This window comes from Medicago truncatula, chromosome 6 (genome assembly GCF_003473485.1).
Source record: "Medicago truncatula cultivar Jemalong A17 chromosome 6, MtrunA17r5.0-ANR, whole genome shotgun sequence".
In the NCBI taxonomy this organism is placed as follows: Eukaryota; Viridiplantae; Streptophyta; class Magnoliopsida; order Fabales; family Fabaceae; genus Medicago; species Medicago truncatula.
The window spans coordinates 3,980,274-3,997,344 of record NC_053047.1 but is presented as its reverse complement, the minus strand read 5'-3'; the positions used below and the strand labels follow the sequence as shown (position 1 = coordinate 3,997,344).

The window sequence follows — 17,071 nt, the reverse complement described above, 5'->3', positions numbered from 1 at the left end:
GCTTGAGTGTTTCTAGAAGGGTAAGATTATCATTTTGCTTTTTTTAAAATGCTTGCAGTTTGGAGCCCAAACAAAGACAATCCGGTAAAAATGCAGATCAAAATGCTAGGGTTGTGCTAGGGTTTTGTTGAAGATTTTATTGCATTTGTATTATTAAGATAAGATGAGCATGAGCTATCCATTTTGTCATGTCTTATATACATATTTTTGTGATTTTTCATTACTTCCCAATATTTTTTTATTATTTTTCATTACAAAGTAAACTTGAGTATAAAGAATACATACTAATTTTTTTACACAGTCATTCGATCATATTACATTATAATATTTCCCTAAAATAAAAGATTACATCATAATATCTCACTAATCACTTTATTGTATGCCATTTTTAAATATTTCAATTAATATCGTGATGAAATTTGATGATAAAATAATTCTTTTCATATTTTTTTCTGCATTATCTCACATGTTTCAAATCTCACTTGAAAATAATACTCAAAAAGAAATTAAACCTTAAAAATATAAGTCAAATACATGTTAAAGTCATAATTCTATAAATTTTAATATAAAAATTACTACGTATAAATGCTTAACCAATATCTTAACAATTGTTAGCATTTTCCTTATTAAAAACATATATTGGATCTCACAAAAACTAACACATTTTTAAGGCTAAGCACCAATTCTTACCACAAACAAACAAAAAATATAAAAAAGACAAAAGGACCAAATTGCATAGGGAATGTAAAAAAAGGAAAAAGAGTGCAAAACGCTGCGTTTAATTGGCGTCTTCTTCAATCATCGTCACGTTTCTTTTCATTCATTCTTCACCTTTTTAGGGTTTTTTTCTTCACTCTCTCTCTGCAACTTCGATTTTCTCTCTCTAATCTCTGGTGAGCCCTCTCTCTCTCTCTCTCTATTTTTCTGCTTTTCGTGAATTTGTTATTCGTTTTGATTCGTTGATTTTTGAATCTGGATTGCTTCATTGATGAATTTGTGAATTTATCATGCAAAGATTTGATTTTTATGATTTGATTTATTTTTTTCAATTTGAATTCATTCAATTCGAGCTTCTGAAGTTTTTTACTCGATTATTGTTAATTGAAATGTGTTTATTGTTAATTGTGTTATTGTAGATGGAAAAAAAATCATTGAATTTTGTTAAGGTTAGATTTTAGGTTAGTGTAGAAAATTGAAAGAAATTGAGGTAATTGTATGAGATGATGGTTTTTGAGTAGTAAAAAATTATGGTATTGAGGAGGGTTCATGTATTCGTTGTAAGTGTAGTGGAAGGGAAAAAAATATGGTTTTTATCTAAGGTCAAGGTTTTTGAGAAGAGGGGAGTATGGTGTGGTTAAAGGTTGATTAATGGTAAAAACCTTAGAGGGTTTTGGGGGGTATTAATGCGAGAGGTGCTAATGATTTGTATCTATAATCGAAGAAAGGCGCCAAAGATGTACCTGTTTGTTTTATAATTTTATTAACCGTTGGCGGGACTGTTTTACCTTATTAGAATAAAAAATGAGCAAATTAGGACGTGGTTATAAGGAATGCCTTGCTTGAACTAGTAACGCTTGCCAAAGGTCCTACATGCATGCACCTACCTTAAAGGGACTATACCTCGGTGCGTTAACTTTGTGCGTTAGATTTTCTCTTTGGTGTATTTGATGTGTCGGTTTCCTCGTTTCTGTTGGCTCTTCTATGGTATTCTATTGGTAGGTAGAATTTTGTACACTAACTAAACATGGATTTAAGGTCAAAACCCTAGTGGGTTTTTGTGGCATTTATGCGAGAGGTGCTGATAATTTGTATATCGAATTGATGAACGGCGCCAAAAGACTGAACAATATATTTTTTTGAACAGGGCCGGATGGACTGTTTTACCTTATTAGAATCAGAACGAGCGAATTAGAATAGTGGTCTTTTAACAGCTGCCAATAGGAAATGCCTTGTTTGAACTAGTAATGCTTGTCAAAGTTCCCATGGGCATGCACCTAACTTAGAGGGACAACACCTCGATGCGTTACCTTGGTGCTTTAGATTCACTCTTTGGCGTATCTGATGTGTCAATTTCTTCTTTTTTGTTACCTCTTCTATTGTATTTAAAATTTTGTATACCAACTAAATAAAAGAAAAAGTATAATTCTTGAGTACACCAAATGCTGGCAATTATGAGATGATACTTTCTGTGAAATTAACGGGCTTCACGTGCTATACTGTAGCCTTATAAAGAAAATAAGTATACTTATTTTGCTTTCTCTGATCGTTGTTGTTTGCATCTGGTTATATACATTGTTTAAGGTAGTCAAAGTTAAAATATTCCCTTAACTCAATAAAGTAAATTATTAAATGTGTTTTAAAACACGATTAGAACTCATCACTTATTAGAGGAAAATTATGCTGTGGACACCAATTAAATTTGTTGGCATTTTTTAATCACTTTGCATATGATCCTTTCATTTATGTATTAGATTTCATTTCCAATGATGGCTCCAATCTGTATTTTACGCGTGTATCCATTTTCATATGCTTCTGAGTCTGAGTTTCATATTGCTTCTTTCTGAATTTTCCTCTAGATTTTGAAAATGGATGGATCAGCTGGACCTGGTGGTGGAAATGTGAATGCATTTCTACGGAACTATAAAATGGGGAAAACACTTGGAATTGGCTCGTTTGGCAAAGTAAAAATTGCGGAGCATGTACTGACTGGGCACAAAGTTGCCATTAAGATTCTCAATCGCCGGAAGATAAAAAATATGGAAATGGAAGAGAAGGGTATGGATCCCTTGCATAACTATGACTCATGCTCTATAAAATTGCAGGACTTGATTTTAATTGTTTATGGTTTTTTCCATTATTTTTCTGTAATTTTTTATTCTTAGGTTCAAAAACATATTGTGTGTGTTTTTGGATATTGATAATTGATTTTCTTAAGCTATAGTTTTCAAATTCTGTGTTTTTGCTGCAGCCAAGTCTTGATCGATTAAATATGCTTACAGTATTTTTTTTTCTTCAATCTGTTGCAGTGAGAAGAGAAATTAAGATTTTAAGATTGTTCATGCACCATCACATCATACGCCTTTATGAGGTTGTGGAAACCCCTACAGACATTTATGTTGTGATGGAGTATGTGAAATCCGGAGAGCTCTTTGATTACATTGTAGAAAAGGGTAGGCTACAAGAAGATGAAGCCCGCAGTTTCTTCCAGCAGGTATAATTACTTTTTTTTGCATACTTGAGAAGCTTATACTTGTCATAGAGTATTTAATCTAACTTCTACTTTGAATGCAGATAATATCTGGTGTGGAATACTGTCATAGGAATATGGTAGTTCATAGAGACTTGAAGCCTGAGAATTTACTTTTGGACTCAAAATGGAGTGTCAAGATTGCTGATTTTGGCCTGAGCAACATCATGCGTGATGGCCACTTTCTTAAGACAAGTTGTGGAAGCCCTAACTATGCAGCTCCCGAGGTTTGCACGTCTACGGATTTTAAATTTTAATTGAACAAGTTATTATGGTTGATGTTCATTTTGATAATCTACCTTTTCTTCCTCCTATGATTCTCAGTTCTTGGTCAAACTGTTATTTTTTGTAGGTTATCTCTGGGAAATTATATGCTGGACCTGAGGTAGATGTTTGGAGCTGTGGTGTAATTTTATATGCACTTCTCTGTGGCACTCTACCTTTTGATGATGAAAATATTCCCAACCTCTTCAAAAAAATAAAGGTATAATTTCTTTTTTGTTTTTTTTTGTTTTTCCTCTGTTTTGTGATTTTGCAAGGACCAATAGATTTTATTGCCCACCACTGCCATGTCATATTGATTGGATGTTGGGTTTGGGCCTAACTCAACTGTTGCATAGATAAGTCTGTTTTGAGAAACAACACTAGGTTAAACATTGAATCAGTATATTACTAGTACATTATTAACTTTTGTTAGAATAAATAATCCTCAATGACCCAAGTCTACATATTAACAACAACACCAACAAAAACAATAATTGTATTAAACTAATTGAGGTCAGTAGCCACAGATGAAGATGGACAAAAGGAAAACAAGTGGGAGGTAAAGAACCATCAGTGCCATGGTTAATAAAGTGATCATCAAACTTGCGAATTAACTTAGAGATGATAGAACTGTACGATGCCACAAATTGACTCTACACATCAAAAGAGTCGGTTGTTTTTTGTTCCTTTGTTTGGTAAAGAACCATCAAGTGCCATGGTTAGTAAAATGATTATCAAACTGTATATACCATTTCATATTGTATAAATTTTATTTCTCATCAAATTAAATTACTCAATTTATTAGTATAATTTTTTTTATTAATTATTTCCTTGTAAGGAATATTTGTTTTTTAAAACACCTTTATATAAATATATTGATTCTTTATGTAGTCACATTAATAATATTTTTATTTGTATGAATATATCATCTTCTATTATGGAATAGTTATCAAATAATCGTTGTATTTTTAGATATGTTTATATAAATATTTTGTTTTTTTCTGTAGTCACATTAAAATATTTTACGTTTATAAAAATAGAATCTCCTATTATGGAATACTTATCAACTTATTGTTGTCAATCACCTCATACAAATTTAGTAAATAACATGCATTTTCGTAATTTCATACATAATAACAAAAATTATTTGCATTTATGTATTTTCAAATTAGGTCGTACATGCTCTCGAATATTGTAAAAAGAAGTGGGCCCCATCAGCTTTACTTCTCTCTTCTCTATTTCTTATCTAACCGAGAAAGAGAAAACCACTATTTCTCTTGTTTCAGTCTCTCTTCACTATTGACTCGCATGTTTGAGGAGGTTTGAAAATAACCACCCTAGGTTGTTCATTTTCTTCAGGCATGCCTAAAATTACAACAGTTATCATTTTACAAGCCCCAATTACAATAGTTTAGTGTCTTACACCTTTTTTCTATCCTCATGAATTAGACAATAAACATTAACCTCCAAATTGCAGCACTCAACTTCAGAGATATATCTAAAATTCCACCGTATATCCATCTGCAAAGGAGGTGAGTCAGGGTATATCGAGTCTCAACTCCATAATATAACTCCCTACATAAACAAAATCAGAACTAGAAAACACAGACAAATCCATTGTTGCCAGTTGGCAATGAGCCCAAGAGGCCATTGAGGTGAAAGAACCCAACTTTGTTTGGTAAACCAAACTTTACCAAGCTGAATCCATCTCCCACAAGAGGAACCCACTCCCACCATTCTTCAGTCTTTACTCTTTAGTAATTTTGAACCTTTTGATTTGTCAATATCTCCATCAATTTTGAACTTGTTATACTCTGCTGAGTTCTGAAATTATCTTATGATCTATGAATTTGTCCATCAATTTTGAATACTTATGCTATGTTTGTACCAGTCTTGCCTTGCCTTGACTTGCCCAGTCCAGTCTAGTGTTTGTTTATGAAGTATTTTAATTTATTATTTGGTTTTCTTCATTTCTGAGTTAGAAGATTAATTGTTTTATATGCATTTTTTTTTCTTTTCAAATTTTGGTTTTCTTCATTACTGATGAAAGGGGGGTCTTCATCATCCTCTCTGGTCTTATGATTGAAGGAGGCGTGCTCCACACGGAAGAAAAATTGGGGAAATATGCCAAAGTTTTTGCCGGTTTCTTTCTTCAACCTATCAAAAATCGTGGAACTTATACCGTTCTACTCATCTTTCGATTTTGCACTAATTTCATTACACAATCTCATGATTCTTTTCTGTCTGAGCTGTGATGCATGATCTATGTTGCTGTAGATATTTCATTATGTAACATAGTTCAGTTTTATGTTTAAAAGTGCACCATTAATACTAACTTTGAATTAACCCATTGGATGGCTTTTTTTAAGAACCCCATCACACAAATCAGGTTTATTATTTATCTCTTCAATGATGCCCTTTAGAAATAGTTTTTATTTTGCTTCTGAAGTAGTCCTCTTCTCATTTTTTATAGGGTGGGATATATACTCTTCCTAGTCATCTATCTCCTGGTGCCAGAGATTTGATACCGAGGTTGCTTGTGGTGGATCCCATGAAAAGGATGACCATACCTGAGATACGCCAACACCCATGGTTCCAACTTCATCTGCCTCGCTATTTGGCTGTGCCACCACCAGATACACTTCAACAGGCCAAAAAGGTTTGTGTTTTTTTTAAGGGTTCTGCTTCCTTTTTTGCATTTCTGTGGCACACTAGAATTGCAATTGGTTTTGCTTGTTTTTTGAATCTCATAATTACGTTGTGTTGCATAAAATATGGTGCTTGTGTTAAATAGTCCTAAATCTTTTCAACCAATGTCGTGATTTTACAGATTGATGAGGAGATTCTTCAGGAGGTGGTTAATAGGGGATTTGCTAGGGAACCATTGGTTGACTCCCTTAAGAACAGGGTACAAAATGAGGTTTGTCCAATTCATTTTCACATAGACACATACTTACCTGCCTGCTAGATTGCTTCTTATTACCTGCATCAATTTATTTCAGGGTACCGTGACTTACTATTTGTTATTGGACAACCGTTATCGTGTCTCCACTGGCTATCTCGGTGCTGAGTTTCAAGAGACAATGGTCGGTTTGTTTTCTCTTCAATTACTTAACAATTTTATTAGTTGTCTGTATTCAGTCGTTTATCTTATACCAAAGGTCTATAATTTTGGTTTTATGATATGAATTCTCAGGATTCTGGTTTGAACCGTATCCACTCTGGTGAAGTTGCTTCTCCAGTCGTTGGACACCGCTTTCCAGGATATATTGATTACCAAGGAGTAGGAATGAGGCAACAGTTCCCTGCTGAGAGAAAATGGGCCCTTGGGCTTCAGGTGCAGCATTTTACTTGTTTGGTTTTTTTATGTCGAAACCGGATTCTGTAACCGTTTATTTTGCTTGGCATCTTTAATTTACTCCACCATCACTAGCAACAATTTGTGGCTTTTAATGAAATAATTGTTGGATGTTTGTGATTGTTTCAACTGATTCTGTGCCACTTTTGAGAGTGAATTATCAAATTTATTGATTGGTGTTACTTATGTGCTTCGTTTTTTTTACATTGGGTGTAAACACATGACATTATTGGTATTGATCTGCTGTCATTAACAATAGTTGTCATCTGAAAAATTGATGTTTGGACGTACTTGTTTTAATAGTTTACCTGTAACTGATGTCTTTAAGCTGTTGGTTCTGTTTGTTGACATGTGACAGTCTCGAGCGCAGCCTCGTGAAATAATGACCGAAGTCCTTAAAGCTCTGCAAGAACTGAATGTCTGTTGGAAAAAAATTGGACCCTATAACATGAAGTGCAGATGGGCCGTTGGCATCCCTGGTCATCATGGAGGAAATGACAGCATTATTGAGAACGAAGCTGTTCCTAAGACAACTGTAGTCAAGTTTGAACTGCAGGTAGTTATCCCGATAAACCCTAATCTATGTTGCATTTCGATTTAAACGAATTGTTTAATTGCCGGTGTGGTATTAACTTTTTCATTGTCATTCATTGATTTACATGAACATGCAGAACCCTTTGCTAAACATTAGTAGTTTGAACCCCAAGTTGAAGGGTCTTAAAAAAAAAAAATCTTCCTCCAACCTCCTATTTTTTAGTACAAGACAATTTGATTGACATGCTTAAGTCATTGTTGGCTGTTGCTATTTTTTTGTTCTTTTGGCATGCAATCAAATAATTTCTTATAGAAATATTGTGTTTTGGAATCTATTAGAAAAGAAGCCAACTTGCATTTAACCAGGATTGAATTAGTTGTCCATGTAGCACCGGTACTTTATATTGAAAGTGTGTCTGGTGTCCAACGAACTAGTTGTCTACGTAGCACTGGTACTTTATATTAAAAGTGTGTCTGGTGTCCAACTCGTGTCGGAGTCAAATTCTATCACTTTCATTTTTTAAATTCTTATTGGTACTTACGTGTTAGTGTTATGTGTCATATTCAGTGTATGTGTCAATGCTTCATAGTTAGTTATCGCTTCTCCGTTTACAAGCTCGCGAATTATAATGCTAACTGGAAAACAATTACACACTTCATAGCTTACTTTTATGTCTGAAGATTGATACTCTCTTTTTGATGACTAATTTTTCTGTACTTTTTTCTCATGAACATTCTCAAACATTTGTTAATATCTTTTACAGCTGTACAAAACTCAGGAGAAATATCTGCTTGATCTTCAAAGACTTGAGGGACCCCAGTTTCTTTTCTTGGATCTTTGTGCTGCCTTCCTTGCGCAGCTTCGTGTTCTGTAGTGCGAATATAGTGCACTCACATGAGGGACTTGATGTGAATAAGCGTATGTTGTACATATAATTTCCTTTTCAGTATGGGCTGAACTTATCTTTGTACTTTCTAGTATACCTCCAGTTTTTAATCGGTTGATCATGATTATGGGGCAATCCTATAATTGGTATTCACTCCCCTTTTCACAGTGAATTGTGTTTTTCAATCCTGTGAAATCTCTGGGAATTTATTTGAAGAATATTCCTCATTAGACACAGTTATTTATGGCATTGACCTAATGTTGTAATCGACAATTTATTACCGGGATGCTGTGGGGTTGTTTGCTTAATCTGCGTCGAACATGAGCTTGCAGACTAGCTTTTTCTCCCCACTCGCCTTGCATTACATATTGCTGGTATGCTTGTGTAATTTGACTGCTCATATTTGTTACTTTTATTATTGTTTTTAAAAATAAAAAACTTAATGGTAGAATGCTTTTTTGGGTGTGATTTGTAAATATTTTATGATCGACAAGTTTTAAGTATTCATTATGTCTTTGATTCGATTTAGAAGTTAGTGTATGGATGAATGTCTTTGGAGGAAAAATATATCTACCAGGAATAAAATATTTTAACATGTTATTTATGCGTATATTTTGAAAATATGCCAAGAACATAATTAAAGTCTGATTAGATTTTGTATATCTTTTCATAAAAACAAAAAGGTGTATTTTTGTATGCTATTATTAATGTAGCTTTAGAGGAAATGGAAAAAAGAGTCTAAGTTATGTTAAGAGTAGTTGAGACATTTGATATCATAACATATGAAAACTCATGAGACTTGTTTAACAAAGTTACAAAAACAAAAAGAAACTAAATTTTAGAACAAAAGAATTTGTATGATTAGTTTGATTTAATCTTTTTTTTTTAAAAGTGAGTTGGACGTCAAGGAACTGAGCATCACGACTAGGTCGACACGTAATAATAATATGCAGGAGAAGGGGAAATTATGTCCAATCTTAGTTTGTTTTTAATCAAATGATGAATGAGAACAACAAACATTCTTTCTTTTTGAATGGATGAGCACATCAAACAAACATTCTATTGTGTGTATCTCTTTCTAACTGGCATCTTCTATTTATTTTTATAAATGGAGATGATCTTTATCCAATTGGTAGAAAAGTAAATAAATATGAACAATGATGACTCGTTAGAATCAACGGTATGTAGATGTTACCTGAAATCAGACGCAAGCCAATTAGAAGAAAGAAAATATTATTACTTTCTTTGTTTTCTTCACTAGTTATCTTTGTTTTTTACATAGTTGTTTTTTAGTTTTTGTTTCTTCCTTCATTTTATTATTAGACTTGTGGATTCTTCCAATTTCTCACTGTTTCCTCAAACTCAATTATTATCAGTTTCTATATACCAATCCTAAGTACTCATTTACTCTACAGGTACTGTACTCTTCTTATTAGTTCCTTCCCTTTTGTTAATTTCTTATCATAATGTTTAGGCAACTGCAATCCTTCCAAATTTTTGAACTATAGGCTAGGATTTACCTTCAAATTTGATGATCCATTTTAGACTTTCCCAGGAAATTCACCAATTTATTTAGCCTGTTTGACCATTCAGTAAATTAGCAGATTCAATTGTAAACTTATTTTATTTAATTTTTCCCATATGAAACTTCTTATGCAGAATTTTGAGCTGTTTGTTTAATCTTTTTGAAAAGAACAATTTTTCAATCTATGTAATTTTTTATTTTATTTTTTATACAAAGCAAAAGTCAGTTTTTGTTTGATCACAATAATAAAAACAACTTTTTATTCATGAATGAAAGTAATTATAATTATAGTTTTTTAGAAGCTAATTGGAAATCATTATTCCCTTTAAATACTTGATAATAATTCGACTAATGCTAATTTAGAAAGAGTTTGATTTTGATATATTGTTAAAACACGTTTATACGCTCAGCAAATCATAACCTAATCATATATGTGACTTCAAAATAGTTATGATTAAAGTGAAACACTTTTAATGATTTGATCATTATAATTGATTGACATTGTAAAATATAACTTTCATAGTGTATATATCTATTCAAAAATATTTTGATGCAATAAGTGCTTGTTTGAAACCACCACACAATTGCTCTAAACGTGCTTCAGCCATGAAGGCGCTACATATTGTGGCTTTTCCATTTTCACATCTAAAAATGCATCAAAACGTGATATTCAAGGTGCAAATGGGCATCCAAACCCCCACTAAATGATTACAAGAGCTCTTTATTAATATAACAAAAATCATGAAAATCTCTTGTTCTCTTGTCATGACAAATCAAGAAGATACATATTTTTTTGAACGACAATTGTTTGAACAACAAGTCTTATGATGTGTGAAAGTCTTAAATCTATTTTGTATGTGTACATCCATGATTATGTGTTTAATTTTCATTAAATTTTCCCCCATGAAATTTCCTCTAGATTTTGAAAATGGACGGATCAAATAGCATTGTTGGAGGAAGTGTAGACATATGTCTAACAAATTATAAATTGGTGAAGACATTGTACCATTGGTCCTCTGGCAAGGTGAGGTTAGCAGAGAATGTATTGACTGGTGAAAAAGTTGCCATATATCTCATTGATTGCCGTTGGAAAGAGAATACACAAATGGAAGAAAAAGGTACCATGTTATTTGTATGTCAACAATTTTCGAGTATGGTAACTACTCCCTCTGATCTTATTTATAAAAGACGTTTTGGTCTACAAAAATCGATATATTTAATCCAAATTTTTATTTAAATATATTTTCTTTTGTTGACTTAAAAATTCCTTATAAATAGGATCTGCGAGTATTATTGTAAAAAAATTATGCATATGTACAAACATATTTCATAATCTTAGTGTCAATTAGTTTTGAGAAGTAACATTGTGATGTACCAATATAATGAAATGTGATTATACTATTTATGTATAGTTATTAAACTTAGTGATTAGTTTTGATGCACAATCAATGTTCATCTTTTTACATTGTCAATCAATTACAAACACCTTATGAGCACTAGCAATTTAATTGTAAACTTCAAGAACATGATATGTATCTATATCAATTATGAGCATTTACAATTTAATTCTGGAGTTGATTATAGACACTTACAATAATTTTTTTGAAGAAGATTGCTTACAATATTTTAATTCTTCAATTTGTTGCAGTAAGAAGAGAAATTAATACTTTAAAATTGTTAAGGCATCCTCACATTATACAAGTTTATGAGGTGATAGAAACCCTAACGAATATATATGTTATTATGGAGTATATGGAATCTGGGGAGCTTTTTGATTACATAGTAGAAAAGGGTAGGTTGCACGAAGATGAAGCGCGCAAATTTTTTCAGCAGGTATAAACTCTACGGATTTGGATTCTCTCCTTCGTTCTCCCTACCACATGAATGGTGGGCATTTGATCCTGTTTGGATAAACAACTTAATTAAATGCTTATACCATAATCAGATAATCTCCGGGGTACAGCATTGTCACAACAATATGGTGGCTCATAGAGACTTAAAGCCTGAAACTATACTTTTGGACTCAAAATTCAATATCAAGATTACTGATTTTGGCTTGAGCAACACAATGCAACATGGTCAGTTACTTAAGACAAGATGTGGAAGTCTTAACTATGCAGCTCCTGAGGTTTGTATTGTTTGATTTTAAATAAAATTGGATTGTAATTTTATTAAAAAATTGAGGTAATTGTTTTGATCAAACTATTTTTTTTCACAGGTTATCTCTGGGAAGTTATATGATGGATCCAAGGTAGATATTTGGAATTGTGGTACGTTACTGTATGCACTTCTATGCGGTGCTCTTCCTTTTGATGATGAAAATATTCCCACCCTCTACAAAAAAATAAAGGTACACATTGATGATAATTATTGTGAATTTGGACTCAAAATTCACACCAATAATCTTATATGTGTGAAGTTAAAGAAAGTAGTAACCAATATCAAAGTAACTTCAAACAATAACACTAGCAAACCTAGATCTAATCTAAGAATCAAGTGAAAAAAACAAAACCACGAGTAAAAGATAAAGAGAGAAGAGAAACAAACACACCAAGAAATGCTTACCTAGTTCGGTCCACCTACTTTGGGGTAGAAATTGATCTCTCCAATCCACTATCAATGAGTTATTTACAAAGAGATATAAAATGATTACAAGAAATTAGCTTCAACAAGCTCATAAAGAACAAACCCTAATTTCTACCATTTTCCCAATCTCTCCAATAAACAAGACACTCAATGATTTTCACTCACCCTAGGTGTTTACAAATGTTTCCCAACTCAAGAGAACCCTCACCAGTCACCATAGACTCTCAATCCAAAAGTTACCTCCATTGATTTCTCAAGTTTCTCTCTCTTAAAGCCTCCCTAAAAAACATGAAGAATGAAGTCTTATGTTGTGTTCAGACCCCGCGTCATCGTGCAATGTTTGCCAGCCCATCATGCCACGTTGGAGTTGGTAATAGTACAATACTGGAACTTATACACTGCATTGTGCCACATTGCTCCTGCATCGTGCCACAATTTTTCCAGTGACAGCCTCCTAGAAACACACTCGAAATCGTGTCAGGATCCATGCTCACGTGCCACGATTTCTTCAGACTTCAACATCAATTTTGAGACACATTTCAACAACAACAATAATAATTTTAAGAGAATTAATTATTATTATTTTTGAAAACTCAGTATTTAAGAATCAACTAATTCAAGGGGACCAATTCCAAAATCCACTTGTGAGGGCCTCAATTTAAGCCAAAACAAAGCTTTGTATGGACTTTCCATGAAGTTGACATCAGAGGAAATCAAACCTAAGACCTTGAGAGGAGCAAACTCTAAGATAGTTAAACCAACCCCATATGGATAATTTTTTTTTAATTATTATTAGCATGTTTAGATAAAAAAAAAATATTATCATTAACTTTTGTTTTGAGAGGATTATTAACATGTAAGGTAGTTCAATTTTGTGTGGTTAATTGTGGTATTCATACCTTTGAGATACTTCTTTACGAGAATCCCTTTATTCTAATGGAATTTGTCTCTTCCATTATATTGTCAACAAAGAGATTTAATCATGTTTCTGTGTTCATCTTTACATAGGGTGGCATATACACTATTCCTAGTTATATATCACCTGGTGCTAGTGATTTGATTACAAAGCTGCTTGAGGTGGATCCAACGAAGAGGATTACCATACTTGAAATACACCAACACCCTTGGTTCCAAATTTCTATGCCTCATTATATGGCAATGCCACCATTACTAGATAAAGTGCAACAATCCAAAAAGGTTTGGTTTTCAATGCTTGCTGATTTTTGGTTCATGTTTTGTTCGATTTTTCAATTTCTCTTTTTATTTTCCTGAAAACCCTTCTTTGGCTTGTATGACGAAAATCTACTAGCAAGCTTGTGTCATTTTACTTTTCATTTTTAAATTTTTGTTTGCTTTGAATAGATAAAATCTAAATATTTTATATTTTCAATGTATTTAGAGTGCGTTTGATGGTTAGGATAGAGAGTCAGGATAAGAAATATATATCATATCCTGTTTTAATCTTTTGTTTGATGCACCAATAGGATATGATAAATTATTTCTTTATATTTTCTATCCCTGATATATCATATCCTTTTGTTTGACGGTCAATTTTTATTTCTGATAGATTTTTATTATTCCTCTTTTTGATAGATTTCTCTTCTTTCTTTTTTATTGATTCTTCTTTTTTATTTTTGTTCGATCTCAATTTTTCAATTGATGATTGCCGTGACATTGAAAATATAAAATTCCCCTTAACTCAAGCACATCAGTTTTCAATTAAACAAAAAAAAGTTCAAACCTTTTGAATCAATTGAACAAATAGAATAAATACGTGTTCTTTTAAATAAAAAAAATCATATTGAAATCCCTTTTGCTTCAAAAGATAGAAGAATATGTTGATAAAATAACGTTTGTGCAGAGATTAATTTTGAAGATATGCTAATTGCTTTTGTTTTGGGTTATATTAAATTGAAACAAAGTTAAAATATGTAATTGATAATAAGAGTAATTTTGTCATTTAATTGTGATATATATCATATCTTATTTATTATCATGTGTGCATCAAACACATGATGGGATAAATGTTTATCCTATCTTTATTCTATCATGACCATCAAACGGACCCTTAACATATACATGGTGAGATATGGTGTTGAAGGCATGACGTGGCTAGATGTGGTGTGTAGGGGTGTTTTTTATCGAGTTTATTTCGGATATTCCGTCTTTATTCGTCTTGAGCAGAGATTTGATTTTTAAATAAAATTTGCTGTTAAGGTGAGATATGATATATTTAACTATGATTACAGCTTGAAGAGGAGGAGGAGAAGCTACGGCTTGATGGTCTAGATTGCAAAAATGTTTTGTTCTATATACTTTCGAGGCTAAGTTTGTTACTACCACAAAAGCTTGCAAAGATTTGCTCTCGATATTTTGATGAAAAGTTTTATACATCAACTAGGGTTTTCTCGAGAGAGGTTTGTTTGGCATTGCATATTATTTGAGTGTTATCCATCTTAGAAAGAATTTTACATTCTATGTTAGATATAACTTATAAGCATATTGATGTGTTGTGAATTTGAATTTGTGATTTTCAGGATACAAATTTGCTAAAGTTTGAAAAGATTCACAATGGTGACAATGATTCAAACATGGTGACAAAGACCTTAGAAGAGAAAATTTGAAACTTGTCATTTGATTACTATGTATATTCTAAAATGATCTATGATGGTCTAGTTCACTTTTGTCCATCGTATCAAATAGGACCACAAATTTTTTGATAATATCTACGTCATATCTTTTATATTTATGGTGAGTCAGAGTATCGAATTTAGATCATCAAAGTTGAAGAGCGAATTTTCAACCAAATAATTTTAGGATAACTGGCGTCTCCGCGTCATATTTTTTTACACTATCTTCAACCTCACCATTCTCAATCAAACAACATAATGCAATGTGTGGCCCCCCGTGAATTCTAAATCATGATCATTGAACATTTGTGCTATTAAGCTTTCTCTTCGTTCTTCAAAATATAGCTTTCTTAATGTTATGTTTCTATGTATTATCACTTTTAGTGGATGAAGATATTATAATATGTTTCATGTGATGGTGGATACAGTTTGACATCATTGAATGGTCAAAACCAGTTTAACTTAGCAAAATTGTGTAACTTGAAATGTGTTAATTAAGGTACTTTTGGAATAGGGCTTAATCAAAACCATAAAAAGTATAGAACTTCAGAGAAACTTTGGATTTAAAAGTGAATGACATTTTTTTTTATAAATTAAATAGGTTCCATAAAAATCTTCATATCTGAAAGTTATTTTGTGAAATGAAAATAATTTAAACACCTTTAACTTCGTACTTCAAATAGGACTGAAAATGGTGTTTGAAATTCACCTACGGTGGTGTTACAGTGACTCTCTCGTGAAGGTGCCCAAAATACAATAAGTAATAAATAAGAGAGATTTTACGATGAGGAACATTGATCCTACGTTTAAGACTCGTCTCTATTTTACGTAGAAGTTAGGTTTTTTCAATATCGTAACGGAACACTCTATTTGTTTTTGAGAAATAAGATAATCTATGCTTAAAAATATATATTTCATAAACCCATATAATTTATTTAGTTTTTGGTATCATTCATCTCATCTCATTGATATTAACTACTGCCTATTGGAAAAACAAAAAGTTAACTACTGTCATATTTTTTTTTGTACAAAACAATTAACTTATTTTATCATCCTCAATATTGAATTATTGATATACAAGTCCCAATCACCAAAAAGTGTGCATGTCATTTTATGATTAAAAAAATACATGGAGCTATAAATTTTCAATTATGAGAAATATAAAATTAGCACTTGCAAACAAATTCTCCATCGTGTGCTGCTTGTTTTTTATATTCTCATTAGGAGAATCAATTGCTAGCATAACAGAATATGCTTCATCTTTCTTAGAAATGATCGAATAATTAGAGAGTTGTTTAATCATTTTTATAATAATAACAAGAAATATCTTAGATATAAGTTTGACTTGATCGTGTGCAGGTGTAGGGCATGGTAGATGGGTAAATGTCTCCAAAATGAACATGTCATTGTTCAATGCTCTTCTACCACGTGGAAGCTAATTGAGAAATCAGAAGAATCCATTTCACTATAAGTCTAGAATTGAAGCAAATGTTTTTTTATATGTGACAAACACCGCTTGAAAGCTTACGCACATTAAAGAGAGATTTTAGGTTTGAACTCGGGTATAACCACAGAAAGTGTTCAGTTTAATAATCTCGACGTTGTCAGTTAAGCTAGGTGATGAATGAAATCATAATTTGTATCTTATACTAGCAATTTTTTTAATATATATGAAAAGTGAGAGTTATATATATATATATATATATATATATATATATATATATATATATATATATATATTAACTTACTTATAGCCGATATAAGACTAACAACTCACACTTGAATTCCAACAATCTCCTTTTAAGTCCAAATCTTTCACATCGCTATACTTAATCCGCGACACTTAGATCCACTCGATCCGCACCACCAAATTACATAACCATAACTTTAATACCACTTGTTGGAGAGTTTGGGGGAGTATCGAAAATAAAAAAGAAGTAATGATCTTGACCATTTAAGAGACCTTAACAATTAAGCAGCATTTGTTTGTATCTTCTTTGGGGGTATGTATAGTAATTCTTGTATGAACTAAGTGCCCAC

At 32.1% G+C, this 17,071-nt stretch overlaps 2 protein-coding genes across 6 annotated transcripts; both read left to right on the top strand.

The window, feature by feature from the left end:
- Nucleotides 1-734: 734 nt before the first annotated feature.
- Nucleotides 735-8,758, top strand: LOC11412507 (SNF1-related protein kinase catalytic subunit alpha KIN10). Of its 4 annotated transcripts, none has more exons than XM_003618509.4 (11): nucleotides 735-893; nucleotides 2,577-2,775; nucleotides 3,027-3,211; nucleotides 3,292-3,474; nucleotides 3,600-3,731; nucleotides 5,985-6,170; nucleotides 6,342-6,431; nucleotides 6,514-6,597; nucleotides 6,708-6,848; nucleotides 7,228-7,425; nucleotides 8,168-8,758. In XM_003618509.4, the coding sequence occupies exons 2-11, from the start codon at nucleotides 2,586-2,588 to the stop codon at nucleotides 8,276-8,278; spliced, it is 1,500 nt and encodes a 499-aa protein (XP_003618557.1). In that variant the 5' UTR covers nucleotides 735-893; nucleotides 2,577-2,585; the 3' UTR covers nucleotides 8,279-8,758. The 4 variants fall into 4 exon arrangements, with proteins under 4 accessions (XP_003618557.1, XP_039691184.1, XP_039691183.1 ...); XM_039835250.1 differs by lacking the exon at nucleotides 735-893 and adding an exon at nucleotides 1,939-1,961; XM_039835249.1 differs by lacking the exon at nucleotides 735-893 and adding an exon at nucleotides 2,004-2,063.
- A 230-nt stretch (nucleotides 8,759-8,988) lies between these two features.
- On the top strand, nucleotides 8,989-15,156 carry LOC25495313 (SNF1-related protein kinase catalytic subunit alpha KIN10). Of its 2 annotated transcripts, XM_024785742.2 has the most exons (8): nucleotides 8,990-9,705; nucleotides 10,735-10,933; nucleotides 11,464-11,648; nucleotides 11,761-11,943; nucleotides 12,034-12,165; nucleotides 13,410-13,598; nucleotides 14,651-14,818; nucleotides 14,939-15,156. In XM_024785742.2, the coding sequence occupies exons 2-8, from the start codon at nucleotides 10,744-10,746 to the stop codon at nucleotides 15,023-15,025; spliced, it is 1,134 nt and encodes a 377-aa protein (XP_024641510.1). In that variant the 5' UTR covers nucleotides 8,990-9,705; nucleotides 10,735-10,743; the 3' UTR covers nucleotides 15,026-15,156. The 2 variants fall into 2 exon arrangements, with proteins under 2 accessions (XP_039691025.1, XP_024641510.1); XM_039835091.1 differs by lacking the exon at nucleotides 14,651-14,818 and having other exon boundaries at nucleotides 8,989-9,705.
- Nucleotides 15,157-17,071: the final 1,915 nt, after the last annotated feature.

What these genes read in the sequence shown, in the direction of transcription:
- LOC11412507 (XM_039835249.1), top strand. Translation starts at nt 2,019, where the DNA reads ATGCGTTACCTTGGTGCTTTAGATTCACTCTTTGGCGTATCTGAT. An exon ending in CTGAGTTTCAAGAGACAATG is followed by an intron (nt 6,598 to 6,707) that starts GTCGGTTTGTTT and finishes ATGAATTCTCAG; the next exon opens with GATTCTGGTTTGAACCGTAT. An exon ending in AATGGGCCCTTGGGCTTCAG is followed by an intron (nt 6,849 to 7,227) that starts GTGCAGCATTTT and finishes GACATGTGACAG; the next exon opens with TCTCGAGCGCAGCCTCGTGA.
- LOC25495313 (XM_024785742.2), top strand. Translation starts at nt 10,744, where the DNA reads ATGGACGGATCAAATAGCATTGTTGGAGGAAGTGTAGACATATGTCTA. An exon ending in CGCGCAAATTTTTTCAGCAG is followed by an intron (nt 11,649 to 11,760) that starts GTATAAACTCTA and finishes TACCATAATCAG; the next exon opens with ATAATCTCCGGGGTACAGCA. An exon ending in TTAACTATGCAGCTCCTGAG is followed by an intron (nt 11,944 to 12,033) that starts GTTTGTATTGTT and finishes TTTTTTTCACAG; the next exon opens with GTTATCTCTGGGAAGTTATA.